Below are 15,175 nucleotides of genomic sequence, written 5' to 3'. Positions count from 1 at the left end.
GAACTCTGCATGTGCTGCAGGGTGGAAGATGGTAGTGATTCTAGAAAAGCAATCGTCAGATGTTGAAGGGGATTGTTTGCCTTGTTAATGAGGTTGATTTTATCCTAAAGTTGATGAGGAGCCAATGAACAATTTTAACTGGAAGACTGGTGTGATTAGATTTATAATTGAAAAAGGTGTCTACAGTGGTAGTATGCACTGGTTTGCAACTTTGCTTTCAGGATAGAATCACACATGGAGACTTTAAACATGTGCCAATGTCCAGACTCCACCCTGCAGACTGCTGCTCAATTAGCCTGAGGTAGCGCCCTCAGCATGAGGGTTTGTAAAAATTGCCCAGGAGTTACCAATATGCAGCCAAGATTAGCAAATCACTGCTATAGAAGACAGACTGGAATAGAATAAGATTGCACTCTGCTACAGTGCGATATAATAGGGAACTAAACTAAGAGAACCAGAGAAAACTGCACGCAGGAAGAAGAAATTTGGTTGGTTGGATTTATCATGAGTTATCACAAAACGATGAGGATAATAAAATTGGTGTCTCCAGGATCTAGCCACATGGCTCCACCATGTGGATAAACTGTGATGTGCCAAGTTGGCTCATTGCTTTTTTTCCTTCTGATCCTGGTTGCTGTTAACATGACAATATTAGTTTAGAAATAAATTTTAAAAAACAAAAGTAATGTGCTGATTAGCAGAAAAATATGTATTCATACCTGAAAATATTTAGAATTCCAATACTTTATTCAAACCTGATATAGTACTTACATGTGAAATTCCTTTATAATGTTTCCTTGGGTACTACATTTATTTTTAAAAATGTATTTATTTGCATTTATTAAGTCCCAAATGTATTAAATACTGAAATTATTATATTTATTTTGAGGTAAAGGATATAAAGAATATTGCTTTAAGAACTCAAAAGTTGGCCAGGCGCAGTGGCTCCTGCCTGTAATCCCAGCACTTTTGGGAGGCCAAGGCAGATGGATTGATCACCTGAGGTCAGGAGTTTAAGACCAGCTTGGCCAACATGGTGAAACCCCGTCCCTACTGAAAAAAAAAAAAAAAAAAAAAAAAAAGACAAAAATTAGCCAGGCGTGTTGGTGGGTGCCTATAATCCCAGCTACTCAGGAGGCTGAGGCAGGAGAATTGCTTGAACCCGGGAGGTGGAGGTTACAGTGAGCCCAGATTGCGCCATTGCCTTCCAGCCTGGGTGACAGAGTGAGACTCCATCTCAAAAAAAAAAAAAAAAGGAACTCAAAAGTTCATAAAATGTCAAATATTTATAACTGCTTTTTATATCTATCTGTTAGATTCCTTGAAAGCAGCTTCATATTCATACTACTTTTATTCTTGGAATATGCTAAAATAGTTCAGGTAGAAATTTTAAATTGATTAGAAGAAGAGCAAAGTAAATTGGCTAATTTTTATGACAGCAGAAGTTTCTCATTTAATTACTCACATAATTCTCTTCAAAAGCTGGAATGTGTGATTCTTAATGGCAAAATAAAACATTTTCATAGTCTGTAAACTTTCATACATGATTGGCTATGGCAATTTATCAATACCTCTTCAAGCAAATTCTGAAAATGAAATTATTAAACTAGTGAAATTAACATTGCATTTCTAATTCTCCAGCCTCCAGGCAATTTGCACAATAAGCAGTTTTTCTGTTCATAATTAAGGTGTACTTTTCATCTCAAGGCTTGAGACGTTTAAATTTCAATTCTATAGCCTGATTTAATGTATTAATCCAAAGACTTGCATTTTACTTCAATACTGTCTTTTGTTCAGGAAGAAGAATAATTCTTATCACTGAAATTTATCAATATTATTAAAGAGAAAAAATGAATTAGTTCTAAAAATGTATCAATGACTAAGCATATCACTTCATGTACTGTGATGATGTACTGTTGATTTAACTATATCCTCTCTAGGTGTGGAACAGTAATTAATTTAATAACTATCTTGAGAATATCTTCTATATGTAAGGTACTATGCAAGCCTAATAGGTAATAGATGTCTCAAAACAGAATATCTAAACTTTAAATCTTTTGAAGGAGTTAAGATAGTCACACATTAAAAAGTCAGGCCGGGCACGGTGGCTCAAGCCTGTAATCCCAGCACTGCGGGAGGCCGAGGCAGGTGGGTCGCCTGAGGCCAGGAGTTCGAGACCAGCCTGGCCAACATGGTGAAACCCTGTCTCTAATAAAAATACAAAAATTAGCCAGGTATGGTGGCGCCTGAAATCCTAGCTACTTGGGAGGCCGAGGCAGGAGAATCACTTGAACCCTGGATGCGGAGGTTGCAGTGAGCCAAGATTGCGCCATCGCACTCCAGCCTGAGGGACAAGAGTGAGACTTTGTCTCAAAAAAAAAAAAAAAAGTGCAACAACTAGGGAACACAGAATACATTTAAAGTCTAAGAATGTGAAACAAAGTAAGTACAATGAGGAAGAAGAGTTCACAATAAGATGAAATAGTTTGGAGAATAAATAGAAGTAACAGGATTTAAGTTCGATGAACCTAAAGAGAACCTGCATAGGCAGGAGTTTAAGTCATTATAGTTAGGGACTATGAGAAGAGCAAAAATTGAGAAATAGAATGTACAGTTTTCAGTCTAGCAGCACTGGCCTCACCCAGGAGCATGATAGTGATGGAAAATTTTGGCTATGACCTACTGAATCTGAATCAACAATTTAACAAGATCCCCAGTTGATTTGTACATATATTAAAATGTTAAAAGCACTCTCTTAGAACATTGGTGAGCAAAATTTTTTATTGTAAAGGATCAGATAGTAAATATTTTGGGTTTTGCAGGCCAAATGGTCTGTTTCAGCTCCTCAGCTCTGCTGTTGTAGCTTGAAAACAGCCAAAGATGACAAGATGGAAATGAACAAGTGTGGCTTTGTTTCAATAAAACTCACTAAAGTGGTGGTTAATTTTATATGTTCACTTGACTGGAACACATGGTGCAAGGTATTTGGTTGGAAATTGTTCTGGATGTGTCAGTAAGGACGTTTATAGATGAGATTAACATTTGAATCAGTAGACTAAGTGAAGCAGATTGCCCTCCGCAATGTGAGTGGGCCTCCGTCAATCCATTGGAGGACTGAATACCACAAAAGGTGAAGTAAGGGAGAATTCACTGTCTGTCAGACTGTTTTCTTCTCCTGCACTTCAGCTGAAACCTCTACCATTGGTTCTCCTGGTCCTTAGCCTTCTTGCACTGGAACTATAACACTAACTCTCCTGGGTCTCCACCTTGTAGAATGCACATCCAAATCATGAGACTTCTCAGCCTTCATAATTATGTGAGCCAATTCCTTATAATAAATATATACATAGGGGCACTGATAGTTCATGGCATGAACTGGTAGCAAAGATACACAAAATACCTGCACTGAACACTCCTAATCACCCACTTACAAGAAGCAATAAGTTGGGTGGCTGTGTATATGGTACTTCCAAGCTTTTTTGGAAAACTAATCAATACAATAAGATTGACTGGTTGTTCCACTGTTGCTGGACAAAGTGGTGAAGGAAAAGAATGAGCTCAGGGATTCAAATTCACAGCTCGAGCACCACATAAATGACCTGAGTTTCTATCTGTGTCCTAAAGGAGACCCTTATCTCCTATAGCCAAAGGGCTAGGTTGAAAATTGAATGCAGGATACCATCCCGAGACTAAATTACAATTTAATTTCTTATAAATCCCCAGCCTTGTCGAATGTCTACTGTTAAAGTGTGGGCATTGATTGGGAAAGAATAAGATTTAGGATGAGGATGTGTGGGAAGACCTTGACAAAGCTGAGGATATTTTGTCTCTAAATTCTGATGTCTCTTTACCAGTGGAAGAGGCCTCTCCACTCCCAGAAAGTATGCCTCCCCATCCCCAGTGGAAACAGCCTCCCCATGCCCCAGTGTTAGTGGCCTCCCTACTACCAGTGGCATCAGCCTTTTTAATCCAGTCTGAGATTAACCCTGCATTGCCTGAGGAAAGTTTAATGGCCTCCCATGAGACAGTTGCCATGCAAGACAATGCTGACTGTCCTAAGACCCACCTCTCTTTGTTTCTGGACCTATAACTAGACTCAAGTCCCAGCAGGCCCTTAAAGGTGAGGTAAAAAGTGTGACTCATGAGAGAGTTCACTACATGACAATGGAACTGCTTGAGCTTTCTAATTTGTACAGACAGAAGTCCAGGAAACATGTGTGGGAATGAACACTAAAAGTGTGAAATAAAGGAAGATAAAGTTAGGTCAGGCTGAATTTATTGATACGGGCTCACTAAGCGTAGCCGGCATTTAGTGTTACAGCTCAGAGAGTTGGAAAGGGCACCATGAATTTGTTCAGCTGGTTGGCTGAAACATGTTCTAAAAAGTGGTCCACAGTAAGTGAACTGAAAATGTCAGACTTGCCTTGGTATAATGTAGAGGAAGAAATTCAAACGCTTAGGGAGATTGAAATGTTAGAGTGGATTTGTCATGCAAGACCTATCCACCCATACTGGAAGGATCCATAAAACAAACTTTCACCAGTACTGAGAGAAATAAATGTGTGAGGGGGGCCCTGGCATCCTTGAAGAGCTCTTTGATGCCTCTTCTCTGTAAGCAATACCATCTTAAGTATGGATTTGCATGCAATGCTTCTACCAAAACTGTGACCCTGGACTTACAGAATGCCTTATCCACAGGCACGGGATTCCACAGATTCCACACAGCATTGCTTCTGATTAAGGAACTCACTTCACAGCAAAAGAAGTATCATAATGGGTCCATGCTCATGGAATGTATAGGCCTTATCATGTTGCCCACCATCCTGAAACAATTTGTTTGATAGAACAGTAGAATAGCCTTTGGATAACTTCATTACAGCATGAGCTAGATGGTAATATTTTGCATTGCTGAGGCAAGCTTCTCCAGAAGGCTGCACATTCTCTGAATCAACATCTAATATATAGATAGAGCTGTTTCTTCCATAGCAAGGACTCATGGGTCCAGGAATAAGGGGCAGAAATGGGAATGAGTTTATTCACTATTACTCCTCGTGACCCCCTAATAAAACGTTTGCTTCCTGTTGCCATGACCTTATGCTCTACTGGCCTAAAAGTCCTAGTTCCTGAGGGAGAAATGCTTCCACTAGGAGACACAACAATGAAAACTGTGCTCACTTCAGCAGCACATATACTGAAATTGGAACGATACAGAGAAGATTAGCATGGCCCCTGTGCAAGGATGACATGAAAATTCATGAAGTGTTCCACTGAAAAATAAATTAATTAATAAAAACTGCTGCCCAGCCACTTTGAATTCCTCATGCCTCTGAATCAACAGGCAAAGAAGAGAGTTGTGGTGACTGATCAGAACTAGCAGGGGGAAATTGGACTGCTACTGCACAATGGAAGTAAGGTTGAGTATGTCTGAAATGCAGTAGAACCTGTAGGATGCCCCTCTGTACTACATGCCCAGTAATTAAAGTCAATGTAAAATTACAACAACCCAATCCAGGCAAAACTCCTAATGCCCCAGATCCTTCAGGAATGAAGGCTTGGGTCACTTGACCAGGTAAAGAACCAGCTGAGGGGCTTGCTAAAGGCAAACAAACAAACAAAAAAAACAGGATAGTTAGTGAAAGAAGGTAGTTATAAATATCAACTACAACCATGTAATCAGTTACATAAATGAGGACTGTTAGGAGTATTCCCCCTTATTTTGTTAAGAAATGTTTGTGTGTGTATAGTAAATACCTTTTTCTCCCCCTCTTATTCCTTTATTATGTATTATATAATGTATTGATTTATTAACATAATATTTAAGTATTGTTCAATTTACATCATAGTATTTGTTAAGTTACAGGATGTCAAGGAGAAGAGTAAACATCAAGAACTTTACCTCCTTTTCTGGGGATTGGGTAATACATATTCAGTTGTATGTGGGATAGATGTATGATGTAAAGTGGAGTTATGACCTTGTTATTGTGTTTATTTGGAGATTAAATATGATTTAAAGAGATGTGAATGAATGCCAAGCTGAGAAGGGATATATTTTGTTGACTAGGACAATGGGGTGCCCAGACATTTGGTTGAACATTGTTTTGCGGGTGTCTGTGAAGGGTTTATAGATGAAATTAACATTTGAATCAGTAGGGCGAGTGAAGCAGTTTGAGCTCCCCAGTGTTGGTGGGCCTTATCCAATGTATTGGAAGTCTAAATGAAGCAAAAGATAGTATAAGGAAGAATTTTCTCTTGGTACCTGACTTTTTTTGTGATGGTGCATTGATCTTCTCCTGTACTTGGACTGGAACTTACACAGTCAGCTCTCCTGAGTCTCCAGCTTGCAGTCAGCAGATCATGGAACTTCTCAGCCTCCATAGTTGTGTGAGCCCATTCCAATATCCAAAATATTATGTATTATATATACATATGTATATGTACATGCACACACACACACACACACACAGACACACAACTCCTATTGACCTATTGGTTCTGTTTCTCTGGAGAACTCTAATACATTTATAGACATCAAAATTTGGATTTTGTATAATTTTCATGAGTCATGAAATAATACTCTTCTTTTGATTTTTTTCAACCACTTAAAAATGTAAAGGCCATTCTTGGCTTGTGGACCATACAAAAATAGGCATTGACTGAATTTGGTCTGTGAGCTCAATTTACATTTTACTGACCCCTGTCAATACAGAAACAAACAAACAAAAAAAGTATCCTTTCAATTACCTTTATCATCTGAATTCTAGACTTTAAAACAACAGAAGAATAACTAAAGTGGTTGATAATTTTTGTTACTCTACAACAAAAGTATATTTCAATCCAACTGTGACAGAATACACTTTTTCTTCACCTTTTATTTATCCAGTGAGAATGTTATTAGTCTTTTTTTTTTCAAATGGATATTAAATTTCACCATGGTCACGTTGTCTGGATAAGGCCAACAAATGACTAAGTATCCTCCATTTTTTTATCTTAGGTAACAAAGAATAAAAGTATGGTTTTGTTCAACCTAATAGAAAAGGTGAAGATTCTTAACAATAAGGACACCATCATTCTCCCCATTACCCAGGCTATAAAAATCAACTGGAGTAGTGGTTCTCAAACTGTGGTGGTCCACGTTCCAAGTATGATGTGGAAATTAGTTAGAAGCGCAAATGATTGGGTCCGCCCAGGACTGGCTGAATGAGAAATTCAGCAATCTGTATTTCAACAAGCTTTCCATATGAGTACGATGAACACTAAAGCTTAAAAATCACCAAACTCAAGGTAACACTTAAGGATCCAGATTCTTGGGGCTTCATTCCAGACCTACTGAATTGGAAACACTGATTTGTATTTTAACATGATCCAGATGATTGATACGTTGATTCATATCTGAAAGTCACTACTTTTTAGAGTTGCTGTTCCTCTTTCATCCCACCACCTTATCCATCCTATTTACCAAGTCCTGTAAATTTTACATTTGCAAAAACTTTCAAACATGATTTTTATAAACCAAAATTCCTAGGCCCTACTTCATAATTTCACACAAAAATATATTATATGGATTGGTTACATCTCATAGAGCATATGTTGTATGATATACATGATATACTACCTATCTCTCTATCTGGAGACATAGTGAGGAATTCCCCTTTATAATCCTGAATCTCATGTAGCTAGTTCAAGAACACAGGCATTTGGGTATCACTTATAGACTTAATCCCCTGTTCTATTTCAATTATTTTAATGACGGCTTTATAAAGTTCTCGCTATCAAAAAAGTCACAAATAATTTCCAGATTAAAGTAATGCAACTCTGATCATTTCATTCTCCAATTGAAAAATTTTGACATTCAAAGCCCTGTTATTTTCCAATCAATCAAGCTTTTCTACTTCCTAGTCTTTAGACACACCCTGCACATTGTGCCCTTTTGCCTTTACTCAAGCAAATCCTATCCACCAACAGTGCCCTCTCCCTCAGTATCAATACAAATTCACAAAAATGTTATATCTTACAATTGGCCTATGCCATGTGTCAATGAAGTAGTAACTAACAATTTAAAACATTTTATAGAAGCCAGCCAGTCTGCTATATCTTCACATGTATTAACTAATTTAATCCTCACAACCACCTTATGAGGTAGCTACAACTATTTTCTTCACTATGCAAGAGATGAAACTTAGGGTAAGATAGGTTGAAGTGACTTCTCAAAAATGCTTTATGAATGACACTTGTGAAGAATGGTGAGATAGACCTTTTCAAAGTCAGCTATGGAGACAGGTTTTGGGACCATTGCAGTAAGGTCTTGCAATGGGGGAGTGAGATTGGACTCAATTCTAACTCCAATAAGGACAAGTGGGAATTTATAACCAAGAAGCAGGGTGGGGAGCAATGGATGGAAAATTACTAAGAGGAAACACCAAGGATAAAGGATTTCTGGCTAAACTGACCTGATAGGATTATTGCTGAAGGCAGGTCAGAGTGATAAGATATTGAGGGTGGTCTGATACCAAGGGTGGGAGATATTCATTAAAGTGACATGTCAGGATTCTTGCTCCAACTGGACTCTACAGGTGGTCTCCAACTTACAATGATTTGATTTTATGATGGTGCGAAAGCCATATGTATTCAGTGGAAACACTACCAGTTTTGAATTTTGATCTTTTCCTGGCGAGTGACTTACAATACAATACCTGCTCCTGATGCTGGGCAGTGGCAGTGAGCCTCAGCTCTCAGTTGACCATGCAGTCACAATGAGCATGTTTAAGGTAGGCTAGGCTTGAGCACGTTTAAGGTAAGCTAGGCCAAGCCATGGTGTTCAATAGGTTAGGTATATTAAGAGCACTTTCCACTTGGAATATTTTCAACTTATGATGGGTTTTTTTTGCATCGTAACTTCATCCTAGGTCGAGGAGCATCTGTACTAGAACAGAGAGGAAAGCCCAAGATCAGACTTAGTCAAGCAGAGGACTCAGAGAAAAGCCTGATTAAAGTTTTGGTCAAAGGAAAGAGTGTGTGTCAGCCCTATCCAAGGTTACTGTCATTGAGAGGGGATTGTATTCGTACGTGCCATAATTCTACTACAGTCCAAGGATCCTGGGACAAGAACTATGAGATAGTCATTTTTGTGATCCCATCACCGTATCACTACCACCTAACAATTAGTACTAGGCCTTGTGTATAGTGATTTACTAATTTTTGCTGAATTGAAGATGGCTTTATAGGATTTTCTCTTTAGTATGTTGTCATGTCTTCTTTATGCCTTAATTTGAAATAGTCTTAAAGCAAAATAAAAAGCATTTCAATTTTGAGGGGGGTCACATATAGATCAACGATATTTTTTAAATGCTATTTCTTCTTCTTCTTTCTTTTCCTTTAGTAGTATTCTGTTTTCTAGAAACTAGGTACTTGCTTCAGGCGATTCCTTTTCTTCTCTTAGTTGTAACTTGACATCTGAGAATAAAACTAAGAAAGGATTTTGCAGCCAGTGCTGCAAATACAAATTTGTTAATTGTGCATTAACCAAATACAATTGCAAAGGGTTATTAAATAATCATTGTAAAGCTGTATTTTAAATGTCAGAAATCCATGTCAGTAGCTGAAGGCATATAGTTTTATGTTAGATTTTAAAGTAAGAAAGATATCGTGTGTTTTTGTGAGCATAGATGTGGTTTAGTCTCTTCTATCCCTTTTGCGTGTATGTGTGTGTGTTTGTGTGACCCTGCAATCAGAAATGGTGTGAACGTTGAGTAAGCTGATGTGTTTGGGAAACGAGGACTATAAATTAATCTGGTCACTTTATAAGATGTTTTATATTAGATTGCAAAATTATTTCAGTTGCAAACATATTTACTGGCCACTCCCACAACCTTTTAATTCCCCTTTTCTTCCTTTTCTCCTCATATCAGGCAATACGACCTTTTTACTTTTATTTTCCCCTAAACATTAAGATCACTAGGTAGAGCGCGAAGAAGGAAGACTGTCCTGAAGCAAGAGAAAGGAAATCCTAATAATACACTTACGGGAAATTTTGGAACAGCATGTGGATAAGTACAGGACATTTCTGTGGTGGCCAAACAGATGACACCTGCTCGGCATCACCTAATCTCTGATTGGTAACCCTTAGTTTACAGGTAATGGCTGCAAGTCAAAATATTTGGAATTTGTCTACAAGTACATACCATAGCACGATTTAACAACTGCAGCACAATAAAAGAGATTGTATTTACTTTTAAAAGTCATTGAAATATTTCTTAACATTTCACTTCTGAGTAGTGTCTAATGAAATTCAACAAGCTGTGAATTTCCCTATTAGTCTTCTAGGAAGAATAGGTTCTGTCTGGTTAGTTGGTTTGTTCTTGTTTGAAATATCTTCATTTAGTAGCAGGGACATTGTGATTTAAAACTAATGGAGTTGGGAGGCCCAGGCAGGCGGATCACTTGAGGCCACGAGTTCTGGACCAGCCTGGCCAACATGGTGAAACCCCATCTCTACTAAAAATACAAAAATTAGCTGGGCATGGTGGCACGAGTCTGTAGTCCCAGCTACTCAGGAGGCTGAGGCTGGAGAATGGCTTGAACCTAGGAGGTGGAGGTTGCAGTGAGCAAAGATTGTGCCACTGCACTCCAGCCTGGGCAACAGAGCAAGACTTTGTCTCAAAAAAGAAGAAGAAGAAGAAAAAAAAAACCTAATGGAGGTGTGGGTGCAGGGTAGAAGGGAATTGGCCATGTATTGTTTCTCTGTATTCTTTATATTTGAAATTTTCCATAAATAAAGTAAGTAAAAATAATAGAAGTGAAGAGAAACACTTGCTACTTTTTAGTTGAAACTAGAAATGGAAATAGGTAAAGGCACAAGTTCTGCATTCCAGTGTGCCTCCTGTGGTAGCAATAGCAAAGAAACACTGTTGCACAACAGGCTGAGTAGGAGACTGTCACAGCATCCAGTCTGCTTACTTTAATAAGAAAAACCATACATGAGCCTTAATGTTAGGGCATCAGCAACAATTGTATTCCACAGACAGTTAATTTAGACAGAGCCCAATTCCGACTACATCTGAAAAATAAGATCAATGTCAATTTACATGGACTAAAATTTGTTCAAGGTTTAAAAAATGTTACACCAGCAATGCCAGGTTTTTCATATATTTTTCCTAAATGATATTCAGAAATTTTACTCATATCTCTGTGGAAATCACAGTCTGCCAACTCTTTTAAATGACTATTTTTATTTTCCTTTACATAAAACTAAGGAGTTGTCAAATATCTTTCAGAAAAACAAAATGAAAAGAATTTATATGATATATATAACTGTCATGAGTCTAAGACTTTATATATACATTTAATTATCTAGATCACTTATTTTCCTATCTTTTGTACCATTATGTTTTTCTCTTTTAAATTATTCTTTTCCCAATATGCGACATTTTAGGTTGTTCACAATTCATTGTAATCAATTTGCCATGCCCTTCAATCTTCTCTCTTTTTCTCTCTTAGCCAATTTACGAGACCAGATTAGCCACATATGTTGAGTGTCTGGATCTCCAAAATTATAAACCACAAATGGCATAAGTTTGAGGAATTCAGATAACTGTGGCAAATTCTAACCTCAACTGTACCCAACAAAAATGAAAAAGAAAAGACTTTCCCTTTCTTAAGCCTCTAAAAACATTTTCATAGAAAGCAGAGTTAAAGTCATCCTGCCACTTCTTTTTACCTGTGTGGGCTTTTCAAGACCTAAATTCTCTAGGTCTCATCATCTTTCTCTTTCTTTTTATTTATTTATTTTTTAGAAAAGCTATTTGCCATAGGGAAATCCATTTTTCGGATTGGATATATAATCAATACATGAGAGAATAAGGTATGCCTAAATGGGACAAACCAGAATCAATGTAAATTTTGAATCTCATCTGCAATTTTGAAAGTCCTATTAATTTAAAAAATAGTAAATACCTTAATATTCATGATAGCTTACTGTAAGGCTCCGTAGAGGCAATGAAAATGGGAATCTCAATAAAATGAAAACTACCATACATCCTGGCTTCAGAGATGAAAACAGAGGGAGAGGATTGGCTAGTTATCAACAGAAGGGTAAGGAAAAAAAGCACAGAGAAAGAATAGACAAGGCAACAGAAGTGGCAGAACTGTAAGGGCCAATACACATCCACTGCTTCAAGTTCTTCAGCCATGTTCCATTCTCCGAGATTTCTGGTAGTGCCTCAAGAATACTGGTCTCCAAACTCTTCCTGAAAAGTGCTAGGAATGCTTCTGCCTGAAGATCTTACCTATTCCTTCTGGGCCCCATGATCTCCCTACATGATTGATCAACCTACTATTTCAACTCTTTCAAGCCTTTTCACAAATGTCAACTTCAGTGAGGCCTCTATTTAAAAATGAACACCCTACGAAATCCTTTCCTCATTTCTGATTATCCCCTGTGAATTTACACCAGCCTACTCCATACCCTCAGTTTATGCCCCTTGAACACGCTTGCCGGGCGCTTCTCCTTTAAATCTTGCTTGGAAGGGGCGGAGCTATGTCCCAGGCTCACTGAGAGGAGCGTTCCCTAGGCTCCGCCCACCTACGTCTCAGCGGGCGTCCCGGCGAACCTGGGATACGGTCTCTTCCCAGTCCGCTCCGGAAATGCAACTGCGTACGGGCTCGTCACGTAATCGTGACGTCAGCGCGCCCGCGCCGGCTGGCTGGACGCCCTAGTCTTCCGCGAGATCTTCGGTGGGGGTACGGGTGCTTTACGCCACCGCGCTGCTGCGTTTGGGTTCTCTTCTGCAGACTCTGTGGACCTGGTCACGATTCCACAATGTACCACAACAGTAGCCAGAAGCGGCACTGGACTTTCTCCAGTGAGGAGCAGCTGGCAAGACTGCGGGCCGACGCCAACCGCAAATTCAGATGCAAAGCAGTGGCCAACGGGAAGGTGAGGTTTTCCCGACGGTTGCCCAGTTGCCCGGTCACCACATTCTGAGCAGCTGCGGGAGCTCTTCTGGCTCCCAGGACAATCTCACTCCCTCATTTCTCTACCTCAGCGGCGCGGAGTGCGTTTATCTATCAAAATAAGCGAGCACCTTCCCAGGTTCAGTGGGTACAAAGACGAACAACGTCATTCCTGTCGTCGAATGGCAGACAAGTAACCAGTCTTTGTAACGTAGTGAAGAAGAGACTAAGTAGTGTGCTAAGGTAGTGCGTGGCAAGAGCCGTTCACTTGTAAAGCGGTGATGTTGGGGAAGGTTTTTCCCAGTAGCCAATGCGGAGAAAGTAGGGAAAGGACGTTCCATGCAGTCAGAACTACCGTGCAGAGTGGGAGGGAGGTCAGAAGTTACAGGGCTGGTGCGTGGACGTGTTTGTGGTTGTATGTGGCCGAAGTTGAGTACCTGTGCAGGAATGGCTGGGGAGGGTAGGAAGGGAACTTGTTAAGTGGAAGTGAGGCGTTTAACATTTCCACTGAAAGGATGAGGAACCTTTGAAATATTTCAAATGGGAAGCTAACCTTACCAGATTTCCGTTCTGGAAACAGCGCTCTAGCAACCTCGTGGTGAATGGGTTGGATGAGGGAGGGAGACCAGAGACCAAGTACAAACCAAGTGACTGAAGATGGTTTGGACTATGGCCCGCTAGCCAAGTCCCTTCTGTTACAGCTCTCGGACTGGTTTAATCTTTCCTACAAGCTCCACTCCAGCAAGCGTTCAGTGCCTCCAAATTACTGATACTGAGTTACTTTACTTTCTACCTTTAATTCACATCTATTTCATATCACTGATTTTAGCACCTGAATTAGTTTCCTAAGGGCTGCCTTAAAAAAATCACCACAAACTGGGTAGCTTAAAATAACAGAAATTTATTGAAACATTTGCCGTTTTTTACAATTTGTGACGTAATGACTGACCGAGAAACGGATGTTGGAAGCTTTCCAATCATATTTTAAAAAGTCTATCTACCTTTTCATTTATAAATAATGATATCACAACTGTGAGCATGTGCACACAGCCTGTCATGATTGTTTATACTTTAATGAAGCAAAGGTCTAGCTGATATTCCGAAAAGTCGTGAAATGATGGTACAGTTTTAGTTTATTAAATATTTCCCTACAGCTATTTTGTGTAATGATTAGCTAATCTATAAATAAAACGAGGCGTGATATATTCCCCTTCGTTGGATATATAAACTAAATTTAATCTGGATAGAGAAAAATGTTTTACAATTGTTTAATTCATTGAATTCATTGAACTTCTGTTGTAATTGTTGATCTAAAGGTTCTTCCAAATGATCCAGTCTTTCTTGAGCCTCATGAAGAAATGACACTCTGCAAATACTATGAGAAAAGGTTATTGGAATTCTGTTCGGTGTTTAAGCCAGCAATGCCAAGGTCTGTTGTGGTAAGTTACAGTAGTGATGAAATATAATGTGCTTTAGTTGGCTTGTGAAATTTGACCTCTTCTAAATTCCCTGTCCACTCTAGTCTTAAAAATTCACCTTAGTTACAATTAATTAGTTTTTGGCACATTATATATTTTTCAATACAGGCCTTAAATCATGAGTTGCTGTATCATATCTTCAAAAGTATTTCAAGTCTCATTTTGTGGTCAGAAAAAAATTCGAGGTCAGGTAATATCATAAAGAAAGAAAAAAAATAAATGACTTTCCTCTAAGTTCTCAACTAGTGAGCCGGGACTAGAACATAGACTACTGCTTTTCCAACTCTGACACCCAATAAATGTTTGAAATAATGCATTCATTCATCATTGGTAATCATATGCCCCAGCTGAAACTGATACCATAAGATTTTTTAAGCCTTGATTAGTAGAAGCTGGAGTTTTATCTTTGGTTAAAAAGATTGTCTTATTGTTTCAGATATATAGTTCTGAGGACCTATTTGTTTTTTGCTGGGGTGGGCAACCGTGAGGGGAAACGGGTAGCTGAGATTAAAAAGTAGAAAGATAAAAAAGCTAGAGTGGGAGGGTGTTCAAAGTGTTTTTACATTATTCTCTCACAGGTTTGTTGTAAAGACCAAATATAAAAGTATATCTTAAGTAAAAGTCTTTTAAGTTTTAAAGTTATACAGTGTGACTAGCTTATGACCCAGTAGAGAATAATTTTCTAGGAAATTATTTCCAATTGAAGTATGTTGAAAATATTAAGTCCATAGAATTTATAATTTTTTTTT

The 15,175-nt window shown here is 38.6% G+C and overlaps 1 protein-coding gene and 1 non-coding gene across 6 annotated transcripts in view; both read left to right on the top strand.

Annotated features, from left to right (window-relative positions):
* Positions 1–5,167: 5,167 nt before the first annotated feature.
* On the top strand, positions 5,168–5,274 carry LOC115831766. The gene has a single exon (XR_004027262.1). It is a non-coding gene; the product is annotated as a U6 spliceosomal RNA (small nuclear RNA).
* Positions 5,275–12,581: 7,307 nt separating this feature from the next.
* CCNH (cyclin H) overlaps positions 12,582–15,175 on the top strand; it is a 101,088-nt gene continuing 98,494 nt past the window's right edge. For all 5 annotated transcript variants that reach the window (XR_004031244.1, XR_004031243.1, XM_030816507.1 and 2 more), the window contains exons 1-2: positions 12,582–12,931; positions 14,265–14,387. Coding sequence is in view for 3 of the 5 variants with exons in the window: in XM_030816507.1 (XP_030672367.1) it covers positions 12,815–12,931; positions 14,265–14,387 (240 nt within the window). In the remaining 2 variants the exon portion in view is untranslated. The remainder of the gene's footprint in view (positions 12,932–14,264; positions 14,388–15,175) is intronic.

Source organism: Nomascus leucogenys, chromosome 2 (genome assembly GCF_006542625.1).
Source record: "Nomascus leucogenys isolate Asia chromosome 2, Asia_NLE_v1, whole genome shotgun sequence".
Lineage (NCBI taxonomy): Eukaryota > Metazoa > Chordata > Mammalia > Primates > Hylobatidae > Nomascus > Nomascus leucogenys.
This window is presented reverse-complemented; position numbering and strand designations above follow the sequence as displayed.